Source organism: Chroicocephalus ridibundus, chromosome 5 (assembly GCF_963924245.1).
Source record: "Chroicocephalus ridibundus chromosome 5, bChrRid1.1, whole genome shotgun sequence".
Classification (NCBI taxonomy): Eukaryota; Metazoa; Chordata; class Aves; order Charadriiformes; family Laridae; genus Chroicocephalus; species Chroicocephalus ridibundus.
This window is the reverse complement of record NC_086288.1, coordinates 57883752-57909026: the sequence shown is the minus strand read 5'-3', so window position 1 is coordinate 57909026 and position 25275 is coordinate 57883752. Positions and strand designations below refer to the sequence as shown.

Genomic DNA, 25275 nt, shown 5'->3' with positions numbered 1-25275 from the left:
ACCCTGAGAGGTGACAGGGGCTCTAGGTCAATTGTCAAGTGTGTGCTTTCTTCACAGAAATTCCTGAAGAAGCTTTTTTTTTTTTTTTTTACCATTTAAAATGTGATATTATTTCAGATAGCAACTCAACATCAGTATTAGTCAGAATTAGACTGCATATATTATTTCTTCTGATCCAAGTTGATGCAGGGGTAGAAAGCTTGTTTCTGGCTTGGGATGTAAAACCGTAGCTAAAGTCTATCTTTGCTATTATCATCAAGTTTTCAATTAAGTAAAATTAAAAGGGTTTGACAAACTAGGCTCGGTGAAGTACAAAGCTAAGCTCACAAAACAAAAAGCTGGATGTAAATCTAGCTAGACAGAGAAGAGGTTTTTCAGAGCTGCTGTTATGTTGAAATGATGTCAGACACTTACCCGATGTTACGTTATTTCATGAGGGTTCCTCTAGTTTTTCTTCTAAAAAATTAGAGTCATAAGAAACATTAGGAAATTTCTTCAAAGTAGCATGAGTTTGGTCACTGATTTGATTCAAACAAGGGATTTGGGAACAAATTTACTCAGTCATGCTGTAGTGATGCCATTGATAACTGGTACTGAGGAGCTGTTTTGTTTGGGGGGGAGGGGAACGATTGTTGTTTGGGGGGTTTTGGTTCTTTTTAAAGAAGCAATGAAGACAAGAGGCAATATATGTTCCACAAAAGATTACAGGAATCTAGAGAGAACCCAGAGGTACGAAGCTCTCTCTTGCTTTTTTTTTTATTTTACTGAACATTAGGTGTGTTCTATAAAGCTGCAGAACTTTGAGGTGTCACACTGTATTGGGGAACTTTGAGTGATAATAACTGGTCTAGTAGTTTTCCCTCGTGCCATCTATAATTTGTCTGTTTTATGCCATGGGAATTGATAACATCAGGTTACTTCTTAATTCTTTTCCACAAATGTCGCTTTGACAGTTAGATAACATTTCTAAGCATGACCAGTAGTGATATAACAGGCTGTTTGTTCTGCTGATTCCATGCAGTTGGATTGCTTTTTTTCTCTATTTTTTTTTCTGAGTTCATAAGGTGTTCGGAGCTGTTGAAATACAGGCAGCTGGCTAAACACATACCTGAAGTGATGCTCAGAAAATGTTAATGCTTCCTTGGAGGTTCTTAAGAGTGTTTACGTGACATCTAAATGAGCATATTTCATTAAGATATTCTTGAAAAGTAATTTTTCTTACTACGTATTCATGTAACTTTGTTTCAGGTCTGGAATGTTGGAATCTGGAATTGACAGAATTATTTCTCAGGTTGTGGACCCAAAGATCAACCACACATTCAGACCTCAGGTGGAAAAAGCTGTCCATGAATTTTTAGCCACATTGAATCACAAAGAGGAGGCAGGCCCCAGTACAGCTCCAAGTGAGGAGAAAACAGATGCTTCTGTTACAGTGCAAGGTACTCTGCCATTTCTCTGAGCAGTCTATTAACAAAAGTTTGTTTATCAAGAGAGAGGAAACACTCACTAGGTTTGCTGCCAGCACAAGATTGTTAGCATCAGTATTAACAAGCTGAGCGCCAGGCAGCATACCATAATACGTGTCTCTTACTGTATGTATAAAGGTAGAAGGCAAGAGCGATGTCTTCATGTACCACCATGTCACTTGGTCACTTCCACTTGAGATTAGAAGGGATCAGTTTACTACAGGGGAAAAAAGTTGGTCTCGGGGTTTGGCTATCTACGTATTATAGGATCAGATAAGACATAGCTGTAAGAGAACGATCCATGTTTTTTTTTATGCGTTGGTAGATCGGGGAAAAAATTATCTATGAGACAGCTGACTTCATGCAGTTGCTGTGTGCCATAAAATGTGAATGGCTAAGGTCCTCTCAGGAACTTAAGTTCTGCTGTAAATCAGCCAATCTTTAGTTTGTTTATAAACACAGCTCTTTTGCTTTATGATTTTCATTTATGTTGCCTGGTATCAACTTGTGAACACTCCTACAGGTAATTGTCCATTCTTTCCCTTTCTAAGAGACTCCACAGCAGTCCATCTATTTGTAACCAGACCCTTTATTTAAATCCTAGCCCTTTTCCTGTGAGGCCCACTTCCTTTAAAGTACATGGGTTAACAAGCCAGCTGCAGTTCTTAGTGCTAGTCCAGTTAACTCTTTCCCATCCATCTTCAAAGTTGCTTCTAAGGAGATGGGAAAGTGACAGGGTATTTCTTATAGTCTTGTTGTTACACAATTAATATGCTGAGTCCATTTTCTGTGTCATTTATGGAGATACCAGAGGTACAAAATACAGACTTTCAACTACAGTGTTTTATATTGTGCTTTGCCAGAGTCATCATCCAAATGGTAAAGTTGCTCAAGGATTGTGTTGAGAACATCCTTCCCATAGACAACCCCTGGGGTTTTTTTAGCTGATTTCAGGAACAGTAGTATGTCACAGTAAAATGAATCTCTGGTAATCTGATTACAATCACTGCAGGAATGCAACTTCTTGTTCCTTTTTTTTTTTTCTCTCTTTAAACAAAAATCTCTAGATGCTAAATCAATCAAACCTTTCAGTTAGTTTTACTTATTTTAAATAATTATTCTTTTTCCTTTCACTTGCTTAAAATTCTGTCTGAACAGAATTACGGAAACTAAGGTGAACTATTTTCTTTCTTACTGTTCAAGGTGTCTCTGCTACAGCTCCTAGTGGCAACGTAGCTAGTGATGCAATGTCCATTTTGGAAACAATAACTTCTCTTAATCAAGAAGCAAGTGCTGCCAGGGCTTCAACAGAGAACTCAAATCCCAAAAACAATGACAGAGTTGCAAAAAGACTCTCATCTCAGCAGAGTGTGGATGGTAGCACAGAGAGAGAGAGAAACGTGGAGGACTTGCCAGACAGAGAGAGAGCAATTTGTGATCTTCCTGGAGAAGGGTCTGAAACATTTGCAAAGTGTGAAGATTTAAATGAGCTTCCCTGCCAAAGTGAAGAAATAAAAAATTCAGCAAAGGATACAAATAATTTGACTTTTACAAGTAAAGAAACAAGTAAAGAAATTCAACAGGAAAGTGAAGATCAAAAGAATAAATTATTAGATAAATGTGACAAGAAACCAGACAGCAGTGAAAAAGGTGAAAGAAGAAAAGAAAAGAAGGAAAAACTTGACAAAAAGTCTGACCATTCAAAGAAAAGTGATGATTCTACAAAGTCAAAAGAAGAAAAACAAGCAAGAGAGTCAGAACCAGTGAAACAGTTAGTTCCAGAAAAAAATAGCAATAAACACAGACCAACTGAAAGCACTAAAGAAGGTATGGTGTGGACAATGCTCTTCCTTAAAATATGGATATGGGGTGGTGGGGGGCGGTTAAGCATATTTAAGAGGTGAATTTGAATTGTATTTGGAATGTAGCTTCTTTGCTAGTTCTGGTAAATTTGTCTAGCTAGCCACCACTAGGTCTTGGTTCATCTCCCTTAATTGAGGTACTCACATTAGGAATCGGATGAGCTTTGACTCCTCAAGTGTGTGATTGGTCATCTGCCTTACTCTGGCAAGTTCTCTCAACGATTCCAGTGTTCGTTTAAAGTTTCTAAGTTTCTATTTGTACCCCAGGGTGAATTTTGTTTTGAGTAAACCGCAGTCAGCCTAAGAACGTTTCTTTAAGGCGTTATGATTTTTTTTCCCTATTTCTTGTTCTTAAGATAATTTTGTTTTCAGTGGAAAAATCATCGTTTTGATAAGAAAAGTTTCTCAAATACAGTGTGCTGCATTACAGCCCTTTCTTTCTATTTTTTCCTTTGCAAGAAAATACGTCAGTAGATTCAGATATGGATGTACTCAGTGACATCACTGTCAGCTCTGTCCACACCAGTGACCTTTCTTCCTTTGAAGAGGAGAGTGAAGAGGAGCCTGTAATTTCTGACAGTACTGAAGAGGGGGAGATCACATCAGATGGTAAAATAATTAGATTGTTAAGTAGAAAGAAAGAATGTGCAATGCTTTCGTTGAGTGCATCATATTATAAATTGGAGGCTTTGAGGTGTGTTTTATTGTACTTAGTTACGAGAAGGAGTCTGAATGTGGAATGGATAGTATTTGTGCAATTACAAAAGACAAGTAGTGGACATACTTTGAATATTGTTTTTAATAGCTTCATACACTCTAAACATTGTAAATCTTATTTGTACTACCGTATTTCATAGCCGACAAAAAACTTAATGGTGATGAATGTGTCACTTTCGTATGGGTTTTTTGCCCCTCCCTTCTGCAATGAATTTGGTTTAACACTGGAGTGCTTTATTTGTGACCCCATGGTAGTGGTTGTAGCTGACTCTGCAGATCAGGTCAGTCTTAGAGCTTTAGGATTGCAGGGATTTCCCAATTCTACCTGGCCACAGTAGGAGGAACAGGAATGGATGCAGCTTTAAGGGTTTGCAAACACCAAATCTTTTCACTGACTGGGTTACCTATTTGTGCTCTCCTTGTCCAGAGCAGACCTCAGACTCTGTTTTCTGCGGATATGTGGCTTTTGCAGTTAATAAGACTTTCCACTTCATAATACGGAGTGCCTTAGTACCTGAATATGTTGTCTCTAATATGCTGTGAACTTATCTTTTCTGCTCTAGGCATATTATTTAGAAGCACTGAATTACTTGCATATTCTCTGGCTTTGGTTTTACCTTTACACATGACAGATTGCATTCAGTTCTGACTAAATATTTGTGAAATGAAAACAAGCCTTAAGTATATTTCAGGGTTACAAATTATTTGTACAGTATGGAGCACAAATGTTTTTGCTGTATTTCTAATAACCCTCCTAAAACTGAAATAGGTTTATTTAATTTTACTTGAATAATACTTACATGAGTATAAACAACGTGTTTTGCGTGTATATTTCAGTAAGCCTATCTAGTTTTTACATTCTCAAATACTGTACAAATTTTTTTGATCTAGGGAAGAAGCTTAATTTAATACATAACATAAATTATATTCTGACTTCTTATCTGGTATTAACTACTTAACAGTATATGTAAATAAGGCAACGTGATTACAGGCAAGGGGGTAAGCCCAGTTGTTGTATCCCAGCTTATTTTGGGGTTTGTGTATTGCAGTTTTTTGGCTGAATGGTGTGCACAAACATATGAATATACCTTTCAGGTTTTCATAATCTAGTGATTTTCTTTGTTGTTAAAGGGTCTAATTTTTTTAACTGTTTTTGTTTTTAGAATAAGTGATTGTTAATACATTTTGAGTGGCTTTCGCTCCTCAAAAGTTACTTTGAAAGCACTGCCCTAATTTATCAATATATCTCTACGCTTCATTAACCTTTCTTCAGATGAAGAGGAGAAAAGCAGTCAAAGTAAGACAAAGCCTCATGCTAATGAGCTGAGTGATGGGAAAGCCAAGCCTGTTCGTCACGCTTATGTTCGTAAGCCTTTCCTGTACTCCAAATATTTCAGTGATTCTGATGATGAACGAACTGTAGAACAACGCCGTCAGTCTATTGTAAGTGTGAATTTTGTTAATGCTCACATTCTAGCTCCTTAAACTTTTCAGCACAGAGATTCTACTTCTTGTTTGGTGGTGGTTTGTGAGGGGGAGTCTTCTGTTTCTTCTCACTTCATTTTTCTTCCCCGCCCCCCTTGTGTTACAACTGCCCCTCCTTCAAACTTCCACCAATATTTCATGATCTGCTCTCCAGGGAAGCACTCTGGTGGTTATAGTTTGAAGTCTTCTGGTGGTGAAAGTAATGACACGCTTTGCCACCTTTTTCCCCTGCTCTAGAATGAATAGTCTTTTGGTGTTGACAGAGGATTTACTAATTACATGCCGTTTCTTCGCAGAATCGCAGCAATAGGTGGATTCTCTCTCAACTGAGTGATTTGATATGGAGAGTGAGGACTGCTGCACATATGAAAAACCTGTTCTTCAGTAGATTTAAAGTATATAATGACAATTTGGGTAGAAAAATTAGCCCATGTCTACCCGCAGCCTGCCTTCAGTGTGGTTTTGTGTAGTTTGGGCTTGTGTTGACTACTGCAGGCTACTTCATTACATCATCTCTTTGCAAATGTAGTTATTGCTGTCCATGAAATTGGTAGTTCGTAGCATGTCTGTGGCCAGTGAGAATAGAAAGAGACATGTTCACTATATTGAAGAAGGATCAGCACACACGAGAGAGAACAGCAGTGCTTTTAGATCCTTTTCTTTTGGCTAAATATATTTATTTTTTTAATTTTATATATCTAATATATACACACTATTTATATGTTATATATACATATTATATATAAATAAAATAAAAAGAAGATATATTCTTTGAGAAGTTCGCATAGTCTCAGTCTGCAGTGTTAAGCAACAATGGAACTCTTTGGAACTCATCTAGTTTCACTTCACAGAAGTATTAAGAGGATTCCATTAACTTTCATATAATGATTTCTAAGGACTGTTTGTTTTTTAGTTTGCCTCAAGCTACAATGTTCTGTTTTCTCTGTGTTTTAGACATACATTTGTAGTCAAAGAATACTCTTTGACCTAATGTTAAATTGTTTTCCTTGTTTTTGTATCTCCAGGCCAAAGAAAAAGAAGAGAGACTCCTAAGAAGACAAATTAACAGAGAGAGACTTGAAGAAAAACGTAAACAGAAGGCTGCAGAAAAAACAAAATCCCTGAAAACTGGAAATCAAAATGCTAAAGGTATGGGAAGTATAACATTACCCCCCACCTCTCTCGCTTTCTCTCTCTGGAAAAAAAACATTCAAGATAAAATATTGGTAATAAGTCCCTAGTCATTGCCCTCAAAAATGCAACATTTCAACAGTGATGTAACAGGAAAAACTTGTAATGCAAATTATTTATACAAAATTCCATGTGTTCATTTTTTCATATAGTCTTTCATGTATCATTACATTGCTTTAACACAATAAATACCTATATAAACTAGTACTCTCTGCTAAACTGTAGTACTCTCTGTACTGCTTTCAGTCACGTTAATAGCTGAAACAGTAATATGATGACATGCTTATGTGTTTCACCATTTATGTATTATTTTAGGAAAAAGTGGCTTGAACTTAGAAGAACCTTCATCAAGAAGTCTTGAGTCAAAAGCTACTGGTACCAGCATTAAGGATGTGCTTAAAGAACAGAAATTTTTAGAAAAAAAAGTAGCCTTGAGCAGAAAAAGAAAAAGAGATTCAAGGTATTAATGTATTTGGTCAAAAGAAATAAAGCTTTTGAATATTCAGTTTTGCAGATTGAAAAGGTTTGCTTCCCTTTGCAGTTAGCCTTACCCACTTTAACAATTTCCTCTTAAAATATTCACATAATTCTATTACTAAGAAGCATGAAGTTCAGGCAGAAAATGAAATTACAGCTGCTTAAATATACAGCAGCTCAGACTGAAGTAGCAGCTTTTATGTGGCTTTTCACATGACGAACGGTAATAAAGGCATGAGGATGGACAGCTTTTAGATGTTTGTGCATCTAATATGTCAGTCAGCTTGGCTTGGTCTTTAAATTGATGTTCTACATAGGTATGTATACGTGTAGATACCTGTCTACATACGGGTTAAATGAGCCAAGTTTCTGTAAGATAAAACCAGTATCTTTAAAGTACTCTTCCCCTAAGTAAGGGGAGAGTGGATTTTTCTCTATGGCAAGGAGATTTCTTATCCATTTTACAGGGACGACTGTAGTAAAGCAGGGATGTCCAGAGGATATCTGTGAAGTTGGTGTATGTAATTTTCCAAGAGAAAAAAGCTTGGACAAATTGACTAGTCAAAACTTGTGTGACTGTGTTCTGTTTCAATATTTGTAATGTGCATTTCTCTCTCTCTCCTTCAGCTTTAAAAGCAGAAAGTTTACAAACTAATGTTAGACTGATACTGATTTTCCTTTTTCAATTGTCCAAATACCTGTTTCAGGCATGCTGAAGATGGATGCAAAAAGAAGTATGAGCCATCTGAAGAAGATTCTAAAGAAATGCAAAAGACAAATGAGGTATGCGTCTCTTAAATATAAACCTCATTATCTTCCTTTTTAATTGTAATAGTACTTGTTCATATGTCCATACCAAACTGCATAATGTTGCATTTGTTCTCATGAATTAGTTTTTTACTGCTAGTTTGGTTGGGTTACTGATCTGAGATGGCTGTAGTAATTTTTTCTGAATTCTAGTGGCTGCTAGAATATACAGTCTATATGTTTGGTGCCCGTGCATGTTGTAGTAGAACACACCATATAATTAAAGCCTGACTCTGTGAGGCATGTCGAGTTTTTAAAAAGAGCAAAGTGTGTCTTGTATGCAGAGTTGAGGAACTTGATTTATTTAAGCTTCTCACTGGGAAGTTAAATGAAAACTGAATGTAGTCAAACAGTAAAGGAAAGAGAATTTTTATGGTGAGACTTTTTACTAACAACATTAGTAACAAAAAAGAAAAGTGGTAGCTGGAAGTTCAATTGGAAGTCTAGATTTCTCTTTTGTGGATTTTGGTTTTTTGGCTGGTTTTTTTTTTTTTAAGCAGCGTAATGGCTGTTTAAAATAACTTGTGGAGTATTTGAAATTGAGATTGTCCATTTAAAAATCCATTCAAATCATTTTAGAAAGAAAAATCACTTATAAAGAAAAGATGCTCAAGTTCAAATGGACTGCTTAAGGTTAACTTCTGTTTCTTTGGATTTTTCCACAATGGCAGATAGTTGCAATGAAAATGGCAAGTTTCATTTTCTTGCTAACTATATTTTAGGTGAATCTTTATTACAATGTTAAGTGTTCTCTGGTGTATTGTTTTTATGGAGAGTTTGCCTTTAACAATTCTGTTCGGTCACGTAGTGAAGGAACTGTGTAACACTTGCTTATATGTATAAAAACTTTCTTTTGTAGACCTGTGAAAAAAATTCTTCCAAAGAATTGAAGCATAATCATGGGAAAAATGAAATCTCCAAACAGCTTAGGAGACTTTCAGAATCAGTGCATTCAACTGAGGAAAGCAAAAGTGATTCTAAACCAGAAAAAGAACATAAAAGAAGAACCTCCACCTCCCTTCAGGCTGAAGGAGCCCAGCAGGAGAGTGAAACCAGGGATCCAAAAAGACAACTGGATAGAGCAGAAGTCAATACTGAAGAACTACAGAAGCAGAAATTTAAAAATGAAAAACAGGCCAAAAAAGATAGTGACACAGAAATTCAACACATGAGAAATGCTGCCAAAAAAGAAGCCAAGTCTTACCGAGATAAAAGTGAAAAGGAAAGAACAACTTTAGAAGACAAACTTTCTTTAAAACACAAATATAAAGGAGATGGTATTCACAAGTCAAGTGAAGATGCTGAACTCCATTCATTTGAGAGGAGTTTGAAAGGAGAGGATGGTGGTCAGAAACATAATCAACAAATAAAGGTTTCCTCAGATGACAAATCTGAAAGAAAAAGTAAACACCGAAGTGAACGGAAAATATCAATAACAGGAAAAGAGGGAAAAAGTATTTCTGAATCTACCTTAAAAGCCGAAGAATTGCTGCGTAAGGAAAATAAAAAAGAGAGACATCTCTCGACAGAAAAATCAAGAGCAGAATACAAGTCCAAAAGGTCCCTGAGTGATTCTAGGCCACAAAAGGATTCACTAAGTGCCTCAAAGCAACTTTCTTCTGCATCACACAAAAGGAGTGAAAGCTACTCAGAAGATAAACATGAAATAGAATCAGCTAACTCCGATTGTAATTTGAAACAAGAAGATGGTGTTCATAAAGACAGACGAAGATCTAAGAGCCTTGTAGAAGACAAGATTTTGTTAAAGTCTAAGTCAAAGGGTCATAGTAAACAATTCAAAGCATCCGAAACAGAATTACAGGATAATTTAACAAAGCAAGAGACTGGTCAGAAACTAGACAAAGATAAGAGCATGGAAGAGAATGATTCAGATAAGCAACGCAAATCCAAGAATGAAGACAAAGTTTTTGAGGAGAGTGGTGCTGAGTTTGAGCTTGTGAGTGGCACGCAATCAACTCAGGGATCACAAAAAGACTTCAGTCACAGAGTTAAGTTGCATTCTGGAGAAAAAGGATCCGTAAAAGAGAAACACAGAGGTGATAAAGATTTAAGCAATTCCAAATTAGAAAGAAGGTTCTCTGCTGAAGGTCACAAAAGCAGAAACTTAAAGCACAGCAACAAGGAAATAAAGAAGAAGGAAGAGAGTACCAAATTGGAAGATAAAGATATTAAAGAAATAGATAGTGGGCATGAAAAAGTATTGAGCAACACAGTGGCAATGGATAAAAAACAAAGTAAGAAGATCTCCTGTGAAAATAGAAAAGGCAGTGTATCAAACCAGGATTTACTTGGAGGGGAAAAGCAATCAGTTAACACAACTGAAAGCAGCCATGCTCCAGCTCCTCAAAAGTCAAGTATGAATAATGATGACTCGCGTTGTGGTCATGAGGAAGAGCTGATGGAACTTGATTTGGAACAAACAAAAGTACAGGAAGCATCTAACATCGAAGGAAAAAGCATTCAAAACTTACTCCAAGCCACAAATGCCAAGTACGCAGCAAAAGAAAAAATATCTCCCTCTATTTCAAATAAGGAATTAAAACACAACTCGTCAGATCCTGAAGCTTGTGAATTGCAGTTTCTGCCTGCAGCTGAAAAAACTGTTAAACAAGAAGATATCCCTAATAAACAAGTCGGTGCCTTAGACGCTTTGTCCGAACAAGCTTCCATGGATCAAAGACCCAATAAACAAGGGACCTATAAGATGAGCGTTGTATATGAAACAAGTGGTAGAATCTTACTGAATGTTCCCAGTAAGGATCAAGCTTCAGAAGATAGCAGAAGACCAAAGAATTTAAAAACTGTGATAAATTCTAATTCAGATGATGTTCCTTTAGCAATCAATTCTTCCAGGGAAGATGCTGCTGATACAAAGTCCATGGATATGGATATCTCTGATTTCACAGATTCCTTGGGTAGTATGTCTAAAGAATGCCATAATTCAGATGGTACTTTGTTATTTGAAGAGACTTTCATTTTGAGGAATGATGCGGCACAGGTTGTATACGCAGAACAAGATAGCGCAGTGCTCAGTTCTGTCAAGAAAGATGATGATGACAGCACCACTACGACAAACAGTATAGAAAAAGATAATGAGGTGCCCCGGCCTGATGAACAGGCAATGGAAGACAGTACAGCTGGGTTACCTAGGGAAGAAGATTGTGATGAAGCAGCAAAGTCAGAAAGCACTCGGGGAAGCGAGTTGAAAATAAAAAAGGAAAACTTGATGACTGAGCTAACGGAAGATTGTGGAGATGTAGCAACAAAAGAACTTCTCCTAAAAAGAAAAGAGAGAGAGTGCGCGAATACAGATCCTTCCACAAAGGGAGAAAGAAGCACAATGATGGATAATGTCGAAAAGCATGAAGTGCGTGATATTGATGATATGATACAGTCTTCCTCTGTGTTAGTGCCTGAAAGGGTTCCTGAGGAAATAGTCAAAGGCTCTGGTGTAGCCAGTGGGCAAGAAGGGAATAGTGTGATAGGCATGGAAGATAAAAATGAAAGCAATGCAGTAGGTACCAGTGCAGAAAGTAGTAAACTTAGTTTGTTGTACAGCAGCCTACAAACAACTCCAGCCACTGTGATAGGAACTAGCACAGAAAAGATCATTGAGAGCACTGTCATGGCTACTAGTACAGGAGAAGAAAGAGCTGAGGGTGCATCACATTCTGAAAAGGACAGCGATGCTACAACAACTTGCTCAGAAGAAGAAAGCGAGGTGACATTAATCTGCACAAGCATAGAAGCTGATGAAGGTTTCACAACAGGCATATGGGTAAAAAGTAGTGAGGGCGGCAGTTTCATCACAGGAGCAGATATTGGTGAGTGTACTGTTGCAGCAGCTGAAGAAGGTGGTGTCAGTGTTGTCACTGAAGGACTAGCAGAAAGTGAAAGTTTCCTAACAAGTACAGAAGGAGAAGAAAATGGTGACTGTACCATGGTTGATGCAGAAGAAAGTGGTAAGGATTCAGTCAATGCACGCGGAGTAGAAATTGAAGACAGTGTGAATAGTGCCGGGGCAGAAGAAAAAGATGATGCTGTGACTAGTGCAGGCTCTGAAGAAAAGCGAAAGACTTCAATTTGTGTAGATACAGGCAAATTGGAAAGTTCTGTGTCCTGCGTAGGTGAAGTGGAGAGTGATGGTGCTGTAACTAGTGCAGGGACAGAAACAGGTGAAGGGTCGACAAGTGGTGACAATTCAGGTGAATTCAGGGGCAGTGTGAGAGCTGGCCAAGTAAAAGAACATGAAGGCACCGTGACTTGCACAGGTGCAGAAGAAAGAGGTCATAACTTCATCATCTGCTCAGTGACTGGTACAGATGCCCAAGGAGAAAGCACTGTAACTGGTGCATCTATTACAGTGGTCACAAACAACAGTGCCACAACTGGAACCAGTGGTGACAAATCTGAGGATACTGTAAACGGTGAAAGCACAGTGACCAGCACAGGCATAACCCCAGAAGATGATGCTGAAATTTCAGTAGTCTGCACAGGGCTAGAAGACAGCAATGAAGGGTTTGCAGTTTGTTTAGAAGCTGAAAAGTGTGAAAGTCTAATGGACAGTACAAGGGCAAAGGAAGAAGCTGGTATCACTACGGTCAGTGTAGGTCCATGTGATGATGAAGGTTTTGTGACTAGTACAGGCTCAAAAGAAGAGGATGAAGAAGGTGAGGGCATTGTGACCAGTACAGGAAGAGGAAACGAAGAAAATGAGCATGCTTCTACTTGTACAGGAATGGAAAGTGAAAATGCACTTATTTGTATAGGTGCAGAAGAAGGTGAAAGTTCCGTTATCTGCATAGTTGCTGAACAAATGGAAGCTGAGTCAGGAGTGGCTGGCACAAATATAAATACGCTTACTGTTGACAGCATGACGAGTGCAGAGAAAGAAAGTAATTGTGGCACAAACTGCAAAAATGCAAAAGGGATTGTTGAAAGCAGTGTAACCAGCGCAAGTGCTGCAGATGAGGGTGCCTTGAATGTGCTTATAGGAAAGCACGAAGGTGCCTTGATTCCCTTAGATGCCGAGGAATGTGAGGGTCCCATGACTAGTGCTATGGCAGTGGAAGATAAGGGTCAGTCTGACACTGAAGACGAACATGAGAATGCCATGACTTCCTTTGACAGCAGAGAATTTGATGCCTCTATAAGTAGTGCAGTTCCAACAGAAGAGAATTCTCTTATTCCTGCTGATGGAGAAGAAAAAGTAAAAGGTGATGTCATCTCTACCAGTACAGTGGAAGAAAGTGATGCTCCCTTACATTCAGCCATGGATGCTGAGGAAGGTCCACTTGCTGTTGCAAGGGCAAATGAAAGTGGGGAAAGCTCTGTGATCTTAATAGATACTGAAGACACGGAGGTGCCTATGCCCAGTACAGCTACAGAGTTTAAAGATTGTGTGCATACTTTTAGCAGTAAGCAGGAGAAAGATGAGTGCACCATGATTTCCACCAGTATTGTGGAAGAATTTGAGGCTCCTATGTCAAGTGCGGCTATTGAATATGATGGTCAGCTCCCCTCTGTGAAAACGGAAGAATTAAATGAGAATGCTATGGTTTCTATAGATATGGAAATATATGAGGTTCCCATGCCTAGTGAATCCAGTGCAGGAGGAGATGATAACAATGATGATGAAAGTCACCCAACTGCTAGCAGTAAGGAAGAAAAAGATGAGTGTGCTATGATTTCCACAAGTGTCGTGGAAGAACAAGTAATCCTAATGTCAGGTGAAGTCACAGAAGAGGCAATTCAACATGTGTCAGACATAGAGTCAAAAAATGAAACGGTAATGATCTCTACCAGTACAGCAGAATGTTTTGAAGCTCCTATGTCTAGTGTAGCTATGCAAGATGAAAACAAACTCCCTGCTTCAGAAACAGAAGGAAGATACGAAGCTGCTATGATCACTACAAGCATGACAGAAGAATGTGAGATAGTCCTGATCAGTGCAGCACCGCAAGCTGAAAGTCAGCTCATTGTAGCAGAAGGAGATGAAGAAGCCATTATCTCTCCAAATGCATCAGAAGAATGTAAGATTGTGGAGACCACTGCAGATGAACAGTTTGGACTAGCTGCTTTCAATGCAGATGCAAAAAGCAAAGGTTCTGTGATTTTTGTGGGAGAATGTGGAGCGCCTGTGCTGAGGGTTGCCACCAACAGTGAAGACCAACATGCCGCTTCAAGTATAGGAGATAAGGAGGAGGGGGCAGTGATCACTTTGAGCACAATGGAAGAATGTGATAGCCTCTTCACCTTTACAGTCATAGAAGAAAGTCAACTTGCAGCTGAGAGTACAGAAGTAAAAGACAAAAGTGAGGAAATTTTTAATACTGCTAACCAGATTGAATGCATCCTATCGACTACAGACCCAGAAAAAAGCAGTAATTCTTTGCTTGTCATTGGTAGAGAGAACGAGGCCCATGAGAGTGGCGTAAGGGAAGAATCAGCAGCATCTCAGACCACAGTAGACAGTGAAATCACAGAAACAGATGAAAATTCAGTGAACCTCATGAGCGTAGATGAAGCCCTTTGCGTGGAGATCAGTACAGAGACTGCCGCGAGTCCAAGTCCTTCCTCAGAGGCAAGTGAGGATGATGAGCAAGCAGAAGATGTTTTGCATGAGGATGTTACATCGGAACTGTCTTGTATGATTTCAGAGGCAGCAGTAGAGAGTGAAAACCTAAGGAACGTAAACTATAAATTTAACTCCAATTTACTTGTAGAAAATGACTTTTCTGAAATAAGGACTCCCCTGCCTAGGGCGCAGGCTCTTTCCTTAGTTTCTGCAAATGAAGTGACTGTAAATACCAACCATGGTGAAGTGACAATAGAAACAGAATTGGGGGAAAAAAGTGACTTCCCTGTGTTGCATGTAGAAGAGCTATGCAGCAGTGATGACAAAACAAACTTGGTCAAAATAGATGATATTGGAATTGCAGTTACTTTTCAAAAAAGTAACTCAACCTTTAATTCAGGTGAGGATTTCTTGTTTGTTTGTTTTAACACTTCAGTTTGTAAGCTGTCAAAAATAGATGCATTTTACCATGATTGTAATTAGAAATAACTTAACGCTGTTCAAATATACCTGATTTCTGTGTTGGTTGAAAAATAACTATTAATAATATATTTAAGAATTGGTGACACATTTAAATAGGCATGTGATTCTGAGAGTATAGGAGTGACTGAACAGATTTATCTGAGGTATGTTGGAAAAAAATGTTATTAGAGTGCAAAAAAGTTATTAAAATACATTGATTTGAAATTATGAGCTAATATATGAAGTAGTTTGCAAGGGGTAATTATCGTGGAGCTGCAGATGGGTTTTGTTATAAAAGTGTTTTGAAATTGAACGTCCTGCTATTTTTCAGCCATTCTCCTTTGACCCTTCAGAGTAGTTGAAGCACCAAGTTTATGAAAATTAATAAATTCTGTAGATGGCATGATCAAGTCAAGATTATTACTTAATTTTAAATTTTGGAGAAATTAAACTGTAGAAAAATGGTAAAGAAATCTGCTTATCTATCTGTATATCAAAGGAAGCAGAATGAATGATGCCGATCAAGTACTGCGTTTAAAACTTTTTCCTTCTCATATCTGTTCTTGCTATTATTTCAAAAAAATACGCTAACATTTTATAACGTGAGCATAGGTCCAGTTTCTCAGAGGTTGGCTTTGTTCTCTAGTTGTATCGATATTTGGGGTGAGAAAGCTTACTCTGCAGGTTTTGGGATCTAGTTATATAAATACTATATAAACTATATAACTATGTAGTTATATAAATATTCAGTATTTATAGAACAGAAGCAAACACGAGCCATGAAAATGTAAACTGCGCACTTGAGTATTCCTGTCTTGGTCCTTTGCTCGATCCCTGTTGTCCATTACGTAGCCTCTGTAAGTACCAGTAGTAATGGTGGTCTTGTTCTGTGGACCACAACCACAATTTAATCACTTCACGTGCATCATCGATGAATTATCGTAACTATTTCTTTTTGTTTAGGAAAAGCTGTATAAACAGCCTTTTGAAATAGGTGCCCCAAAAGGCTGTAGAAGTCATATGAAGATGCTATCTGCGTGGCGTGTTTTTCAGATGTTACACGCATACAGTTGTTCCTGTGGGGAATGAAATGGGCGGGGGTTTGACACAAAAGGGGCTCCTGCGCTTTCAGTCTGTATGAAAATGGGATAATTTCAGTGGTTACAGTTTTAGAACTTACGGGTTTATGTCTTATTGTCGCTTTAAGAAAAATATTATCCATAGTATTAACTCTTCGCTCTGTGTTAATTAATACAGAGGTTTGCTGTTTGGAATTTGGTTTGAAAATCTGATATTTTTTTAAAGGGAAAAAAAAAAAAGCTGAAGTCAGAATTTGTAAATAAGCTATGGTAAATCCTGGTAGCCCATATTTTCCAATCCTTTCGTACTTAAGGAAAGCATAGAATTACTTGTATTCTTGCAGATGCCAAGCTATTTTTTTTGATCTGGTTTGCTGCAGACAGACTTGCTATTATTTCCGTTGCCTACAAGAAGGGATTAAATTCCTGTGCTGTGTTCATGAGGTGGTACTGAGAAATAGCATCCTGCTGTAGCATGAGATAAATACAGCATAATGTAATCTAATAATCTTAACATATTTGTATTTCATTAGGCAATAATGCAGCTTTACCAAAGTTGGCAGAAGAACTAGAATTTGAAACTAACTTGAGAACTGAAGAGGTATTTATGTTATTTTGAAAATTTTGACTATACTATTTCTTGTATAATTATATCTTGCTAGGGTTTCTTACTATACCTTTTTATTTTTGTGCAGAAAAATGGCATTTGAACTTGAAAACTTTCAAAGGGTCATTTTTCAGATTATTTGGCTGTGCTTTTCTAAGCAGCTGGCATTTAAATTGTGGGCTGTCCGTGTTATTCTGTGGTGAAACCAATCCCTGCCCCTTCCTCCCCGCCCAGCCGTGTTCCTCCCGTGACCATAACATCCAAGTTTGCTTTTTTTAGAAGTGGTCATACTGTATGCATGTTTCTTGTGATAGTACTCGTAAAATAGTCATACATGCCTTAGCACTTACAGTTGGCAATTGTTAATGTACTGTGTTTTGAGATTATGAAGGTACGCTGCTGTTTGTTTCATTCTGTCACTTCTGTGCCAGTCTTTAGACTATGTGTTTGAGGAACACTTGCTGCCGTTCTGTGCTGTGCTAACTACAGCACGTTATCTGCTGTAACAGAAGAGTAGCGCATCCTGGATAATCCAGGATATTGGGGCTCATGGTCCCTTATAGCTTGTCTAAGACCAAAGTTGAGCCTCTCTGTATGTCTGTGCTGTGGCCCATCCTAGCCAGGATTCCAGATGGGTTAATTCTTCATTGAAACGCAGGACTGAATCTATGTATTCGCATCTTGCCAAACTCTGATGATAAGCATTTTGAGCGAGAACATGGTTCAGAGGCTCCCAAACATCTCTGAAAGGATGGATCTGCACAGGGTTACTGGTTTCAGCTCCAGGGCAGACCAGTTAAGTATTTCTGAACCATGGTTTGGATGCCTGGGATGCACTTCAGGAAAATCCAAGTCAGCTTCAGTGTAGTGGGTTTTATTGATTTGAGTTCCACCTGCAAACAGCTGTACTGTTTGCCAGCATACGATGGTCCTAGAGTCAGTGTAGCCATGTTCACATGGCAGTGTATCTGAGTGTACTTATCTATGCATTGGTAACATATAGCTGATCTGCAACTTAAATTAAAAAAAAAAAAGAAAAAACCATGAGTTTATAGATCATAAGACGATGTTCATCATGACATGAGGGGGAGGAAAATGAGACATACTTGTTCTGGATGTCTGCGATATTTTTGTTTCCTTTGATTTTGTGTTTAGCCACAGCAGCCTGAAACTCCAAGAAGCAAAGAGGGATGTGCGGATGTTCCTACTAAAGAGTTTCAAAAAGGTGACTTTTATACTGACAGCAGTTTACTTTTCATACTGATGTGACTATTATTTACGATGTGGGGGTTGTAGATTTGATACGTGCAAAGAGGTTGAAGCAAAGCCTGCAGAAATCTTCTTGAAATGTTTCTAGGAGCTCATGTGGCTTTGCATTTGGTCTGTGGGAAAGGGCAGGGGGCGGGGGGGCATCAGCTTTCTCCTCCAATATGTTATGCTGAAAGCAAGGTGGAAAGCATTTAGAATTTCAAAGTAGCAAGCTGCTAACATTCTGTTTAAAAGCAATAAATACAGAAAAAAGTTTGCTTGGGAAAGATACAGAAACTTTGCCAAAGAATGGCTTTCTTCCCTCTAAACTTAGAACATCCTTATTTCGGATGTTGTGACAGGCCCTTTGAGGACATGACAACAGTAAATAGTGCATGACTTGAAGTCACAGAGGCTTTACAGAAAGATTTTTAATTTTCTTTTTTGTTCACCACTGAAATTTGAAGAGCACTTATAAGTAGGTAATCACATAGCTAGAAATCTCAATTAGTCAACTTATATCTGTGCTTAGTAATTCCTTTTCCAAGTATTAAACTGATCTTAAACAGAAGAAAAAAAAATATCTGTTTCCCAAAACCACATTATTTTTAAAAATGTTGCAATTGTTTGGCTTTCCTATTAAAGCAGAATCAAACCCCTGCTTTGTTCCCATTTTGATGGATTTTGTGCTCCAGATGCATTACAAAGATGTTTATAATACTACCAGCTGAGAGTTAATCCTCAGTTAATGGAGTAACAAGCAAAGCCAAAGTGAATTGCAAGAGGTACCAGTGATACTGCTGTATATAGAGTCCAAAGAGGTTAAAGATGCATTTCCTCTTACGGAAAGTTGCAGATAAAAACCTAAATGCTATAAAAGGACGCACTGTAAAGCTTACCTGCAAATTTTTAGACATGCATACCAAAATAACTGTTTACTAAATAGAAGGCAAAACTAGGAGTAAGGTGAGATATGAGCATTGGTATAAAAGTTCGGATTCCTTTTTATTCTTGTGCTAGGTCAAATTCACATACCTGGTTTAATGGATGTGTATTCATCTAAGTAATAAGAGGAATGCTTTGCTCATAAGAAAGAAAATGTAAACCCTCAGAATGGGTTAGAAAAATGCGGTCTTCAGGACAGCAGATCCAAAACTGTAACCAGTTTTTCTTTATTGTGAGGTTTCTTTGAAGTGCCTGAAAAACTGTGCCACTTCACAACGCTCAGTCACCCAGACAGACAGTACTTAAAATTTAAAATGTGCAGATTGAACTAGCTGTGATAATCTTGTTCCATGTAAAATGTTTAACAAAAATCCATTTGTTGTGTAAATCATGTTGGATATGACACACACTGAAGAATAATGCTTTATAGCTCTTGGTAGAGGGTTTTTTTTCTTTTTCTCCCCCACCACACAATAATCTCTCTTTTTATATATATATATATATATATTCATGCATATATACATATAGCTCAACGTACGTAAAAGGAAGTTGTTTAAAAGACAAATGTGTGTCCTGTCATGAGTATGAACAACAGACACAGTAGTTTAGTAGTCCAAGATTCCTTGGAATGTAAACAAATCATTGCTGTTTGAGTGGGTAGGATCTAGCTCTTCATTTGACACTGCTTTAAAAATTGAAAGATGTTGTGCAACTAAACAGTATAGCTGTGGAAGAATTGTTGCTAAAACGTGTATATTTAAGAAATGAGCTACAAATTATGTAAAATTCTATGTAGAATAAAGTGGGTTTATTGGATCGTAGCTTTATGTTCTTATTGTAGCTGAAAGGAAAACTGCTTGGAATGTTTTGGCAGCTTTTTTTTTTAATTAAAATATTAATCCAGTGCCTTTATGAATCCGACTTTAAGGGTTTTGTAGAACGCTCCATGGAGCAGCTTCTTTATGATTCTCTTCATGTATCTATATGAAATGGCTTTGAAAGTTAGGGAATTTTTTTCAAAAGTGCAGAGCACTCATCAGCTCCTATAATTCATAATTATTTTCCCCATTTTTGTGATAAAGTAGAGCCTTAGCGTTCCATATCAGAGACAGAATTAGAGTACAGTAGAGTCTAGCAATTGGGCAATTTCCGTATGTGCACTGTGTGAGCTACAGCTCCCACTAGTACAATTAGGCGAACTTTAGGTCTGTGGAAGCATAATGTTACACGATAGTTTTCATGACAGTTTACTTCATCCTATGATCCAGCATGAAAGTAAGTTCTATAGAGTCTTGGGCAGTCTGGAATCCTTTCAGAGAGGTGAAGTAGAGGATACTATGATACTTTGCTCTTGCTTTGCTTTTCTGATTATTTTTGTAATTATTTTTAATAGATTTGCTGCAGAGGAAAATTGCTTTGGAAAGAGAAACTTTACATGTAAGTTCTTGGGTTTTAAATTTACTCTCCAAGTCTGTGCTGCCTCTTTTTTTTTTTTCCTTACTTGCATTTACTTCTATTTACATTAAATATTCTCTAAAGGAAAATATTATTTTTGTATATGCAGAGCCTATGTGTATTGAGACTGTGCAGCTGTGTAGGTTGATGTCTAATTATTCTTTCAAATTTGCCAGTAAATAAATCTTCTTGTATTGTTGTTCCACAGTCTATGACTATTTCAAGACTGTTGCTAACTGGCAGAAGAGAGAAGCTTAATTGTCCTCCTTGAGAACAGAGGACAAAAATAGGGATTATTCTTGGGGCTTTTGATCAGGACTAGAAACCTGCTTTTTTAATGCAGGCTACTGTGATTTCACAAGAACTTGGAGCTTATAAGTATAAAAGCAATGACTGGGAAAGTTGCAAATGTAAAGTGTTTCTTATGGAGCAGAAACAAGACATTTAATACAGATGACAAGCTAAAAATATGTGTTTGTGGTTCTTAAACTTGAGTAGTAAGCTTGTTTATTGCTATGTTGTAACGCTGGTTGGCCACATTTCTAGTGCTAATGAGATACTTCTGTTTCTCTATGTAGGAGAGTATCCTTTTAAATCCAAAATATTTTGTGTGAATTGCCATGATAAACTGCTTTTAAAGCACATAAATGCTTCATTAAAACTGAGACCTTTTTTTCATTGAAAACATCAATTAGAAATTCTGAAAATACTACGAGTCAGAAGTTCCTTCATGGTGCTATCCTACAGTAGTAGCATTGCGTGAGCTCTAGGAATACCTTGCTTTTGTAATACTGCTGCTTTCCATTTTCATGCATGTTCTACTTGAAAGTAGCAGGTAGGAAAAGCTGTCTCCCTTCTGTGTTTATAAAGTTTATGGAAAAAAGAAGGTAAGGAGTTATCTTTCTTTGTGTTTGTTGTGTAGGTGGAAAACTCAGATACAGTAACTGAAGAACATAGATCTAGAGGAATACAATGTAAATCTTCAGGAACAATGGATAAAGAAAAATGTAAGTGATACAGAACGACACAAACTGGTGTAAAGCTTTGCTGCTGCAAAACAAAGTTCTACTGCAATTAGGCCATAAAATGGTATTTTGGAGGACAGAATGGAACATGGGGAATTCCGAACTCCAAAGCAATTGTTATTCTCAAAACAACTTTTAATACTAATGTTATAAAAACATGGTAACAAATTTAATACTGCGTGGAAGTGTATTATAATAATCTTTTTGATCGTAAGTGAACAAACTTTTTTGTTTAGTCTCCAAAATAATTATAAATTTTGTCCTTTTTAAATAAAACAGAAGGAAGGACTATAAAGCTGAGGAAAGCTGATCATCAGAGGAAAATCTAGCCATTCAGTAGTGAGGCTGGATTCTTCCTTCTATTAGATTGGAAAGAACCAAGTTCTAGTGTAACCTTTTATCTGTTTAGAAGCAAAAAGTGAGAAGGAAGTCAGTCCATTGAATGGTATAAACATTTCTAAGTTAAAGTTAGATAAAATTAACTTAGAAAAGTTAGACATTTTGTTGACATAATGAGACTGGACTACGTAATATCCAAGCTCTGCTATCAACTGCTTTTGTCTTTTCAGCATCAGAACAATTAAAAAAGAACCATTAGGATAATTAATAATGTCATTTTTTTAATAGCAGTTTTTATTCTGCTTGTTAAAATTTTGATTTGATGAAGTGGGTAATTAGAAGCCATGCTGTATTCATTATAGTGTCCCACTCTAGCATTAACTGCTTTCTCTGTCTCTGGGTAAGTTAAAGTTAAGGTTGATGTTCTGTTTCTTGGTGTGGTACCTGTCAAATTTCAATGTTTAGCTTATCTTTAAAAACAAACACCAAAAAAACCCTAAACCCCATCTATAACATAACAAGTAACATGGAATTCTTTTTTGTAATTGTTTTGTCTTCCCTTTTCAAAGCGGGGTTAGCATAATTTTCGTTTCATATTTTTGTAAAGAAGATGCTACTTGTCAGAATCTTTTGAATCACACTAATGATGAGCTGATATAAAAGTCGCATCAAAATCTGATGAATGCAGAAGGCTCTTCTGTAGCACTTGAACTGTTGTTTGTTTTTGCAGGCAGCCAGCTGATTGCTCAGGATGTGAGGAAAGATGAGGAGCAAAATTCCAAAACAAAACCTGATAACATCAAGGTATTTTCAAGAACATTCTTTTTAATGTTCTACGATTGTAATGTAAATAAGATGGAAGTCTTAAGTTATTATTTCTGTAGCAGTTTATTTTGGGAGGTATTTTCATTATTGACTGTAAACTACTTTTGCATTGTCTTGAATGCAAAGTAACCAACTATCGAATGCTACCCACTTTTCAAGGGGGAGACAATTAAAAAAAAAAAAATGAAAAGGCAGGGATCTGTGGTGTTGGGCACAGCACCTGAATCCCTTTGAGCTGTGGCGGACCAATCTGTGTAATAGTTAAGGAGCCTGGGATTGCACGGAGCATTGCTGGAGCCCAGCTGTCCAGTCAGTTGAGCATCTTCATGGTCATACTGGTCTGAGATCTGCAAGAGGGTATCAGACTTTATCCGAGTTCTGGGTTTGCACTGATCCCTTCTAAGTCAAAACCAAAATTCAAGACAAAATAGATGTTCCTTTTAACAGCACACACAGAATATTTGGTACTATCTCACCCATTGATTTTGATGAAACTTCTCAGCACCAAATTTTTTAAGTTTTTTACAAAATCTTGATGAATAAAATAACTACTCATGTATTGGGGTGTGGGTTTTTTGTTTGTGGTTTTGTTTTGGTTTTTTTTTTTAGTGTAAGTAACTGACAATGATCTTTAATTTGTACTAAGATGCTCTTTTCTTCATTGTTTCAAAATAATTTAGGAAGTTAGCTTGAGTGATACAGCAGAAGCATCCAAAGAAATTGATGTAAAGCATACACCTCCTAAAAGGACTATGGAAGAAAAAGGTAATGAAACTGCCCATTCTGGGCAATTTTCTGAACCCATACTGAATGCTTATGTGTTTCCATTTGAATGATTCTGAGAGAAATTAAGAACTTGATTCCAGTTTGGTCCCAGCAACTTTGATCCCAGTAAATACTTGCATATATTCTCTAGTGGCTGTCTGTTCTATTGCTGCTATCAAATAATGCGTTAATCCTCGTTCCTTTAATAGTGAGAGCAGATTTGATGTTTCTGCTGTGCTGTCACCCATCTGCTCCATTATTGCTTCAGTATGTATCTTAGGTAGGAAAGCTAATTGCAAATAAACGGGTGGATAGGGAAATAGCTCAATCTGGGTATGTGACAAGAACTTTTCCCAACTCTGGCCACTAATAAGAGGTGTCCTTCCATGAAAGAAATCATTATGTACTTGCCATCAAAATCAGTCCTGTTTGTTTCGGTAGAGAAACCAACCAGGAAAGAGTATGCAAGTTGCACTGTCATAGTTGACTTATTAATTGTACTAAAATAAATAATAAAAAATGATGTGTTCACAGTGCTAATGTTGTCTTTGATGTAACTTCAGTCTGTCTTTGTGTGAACAGTGTGAGTATCTTCCCCAATGTTAGTTTGACCTATTAATAGTTTTGTCTCTGCAATGAGCATGTTGGCAAGTCTGAAACCGTTCTTCAGTGAGCTTGTCTCCTCAGCTTCCTGTTTCATGGAACGTGGGAGAAAATTCAACAGTGGCTTGTATTTGTCTTGCCATTTTACAGTGGGTCACACTCTTGAGCTTTTGTTTTTACCTTAAATTAGAAGATCTGTCTAACTCATCTTGTGTTAGGGAAGCATTCTGGCAGACCAATATATTGTCGCTACAAGGCAAATAGCACTAATTTCTGATGGATGTTTTTAGGGAATTTTGAGCTACGGAATTAAATAATGCTTTCAGTGCAGAGGTTGGGGCTTGTACCTTTTTCTTTGCCTAATAAAATAAAGGTGTACAGTTTTTCTCTTCTTGCTTTTTTTTTTGTATGTATGAAGATGAATTTACCATCGAACAGGAAATATCTCTGGACATTCCTGAAAAGGAAAAGCACGGTCTAGAATCAAATGAAAATTCTCCAGAGGTGAGTGGTCTTATTCATGTTAACTAACTGAGATAATGCAGATTCAGACTGAAAATAAGTACTAAAGCTTTGACTTCACCAACACAGAATTGGGTGTGAAAATTTATTTGGTACTGTAAAGTGCCAAAGACTCGTGTAGTTCTGCGTCACAAAGTATATATATACTCGTAGACCAGAAGACATCAATGGCTAATTATTGAATTAGAAATAATTCCCCTTCCTGCATTTAATAGAACTTATAAATTGTATAGAAAGCAATTCTATGGAGTTGCATTGTATAGAAATCATGTTTTCTGAAAACCTGGTAATTAAGATGTGGGCAGTTTAGTCACTAGCAAGTATGACTCGGCTTTAGAAAAATATTATCACTCAACGATTTTAAAACTCTTTATGTTATCTCTTAGGCATATACTTGTGATATTCTGCAGTGGTGGCTGTAAACAGATGTCTGAACAATAGAGATTAAAATTGTTGCTGATCCCTAGAAATGGACACAGTTCTCATAATGACGTTAGGTTTTGTTGTTTGCTTTTTTTGTCTCTAATTTGGAAGTGGAAGAAAATTTAAAGAACAAATTGTTACATTTGTTCACTCAAGGCTTGAGTCACCAAGAACCATTGCAGGGGGGGAGACGTCGCTAGACGTCAGTAAATGCTGAATGAGACACTTAACCTTGTTCCCTTGTAAATAGGAGAAAGTCTATTAGTGGGGATTTTGTGGTCTGAGATTGGGGATCTTTGTGATCTGAACCTCTGACCATATTCATTACTTAAAGTTGTCTTTCAAAGTAAGGGGCCTTTCTTACTAAAGGCCCT

At 37.3% G+C, this 25275-nt stretch overlaps 1 protein-coding gene across 3 annotated transcripts in view; it reads left to right on the top strand.

Moving 5' to 3' along the window:
- The window catches only part of BOD1L1 (biorientation of chromosomes in cell division 1 like 1), a 37379-nt gene that overhangs the window by 1357 nt on the left and 10747 nt on the right, over window positions 1-25275 (top strand). For 2 of the 3 annotated variants that reach the window (XR_010071126.1, XM_063335285.1), the window contains exons 3-17: window positions 1249-1439; window positions 2670-3293; window positions 3788-3937; window positions 5319-5488; window positions 6556-6679; window positions 7037-7181; window positions 7906-7981; window positions 8865-15003; window positions 16678-16745; window positions 17907-17976; window positions 20338-20381; window positions 21322-21406; window positions 22494-22567; window positions 23269-23353; window positions 24375-24460. Coding sequence is in view for 1 of the 3 variants with exons in the window: in XM_063335285.1 (XP_063191355.1) it covers window positions 1249-1439; window positions 2670-3293; window positions 3788-3937; window positions 5319-5488; window positions 6556-6679; window positions 7037-7181; window positions 7906-7981; window positions 8865-15003; window positions 16678-16745; window positions 17907-17976; window positions 20338-20381; window positions 21322-21406; window positions 22494-22567; window positions 23269-23353; window positions 24375-24460 (8131 nt within the window). In the remaining 2 variants the exon portion in view is untranslated. Of the gene's footprint in view, window positions 1-1248; window positions 1440-2669; window positions 3294-3787; window positions 3938-5318; window positions 5489-6555; window positions 6680-7036; window positions 7182-7905; window positions 7982-8864; window positions 15004-16677; window positions 16746-17906; window positions 17977-20337; window positions 20382-21321; window positions 21407-22493; window positions 22568-23268; window positions 23354-24374; window positions 24461-25275 lie in introns of those variants that run through there. The other variant, XR_010071127.1, reaches the window with a different exon arrangement.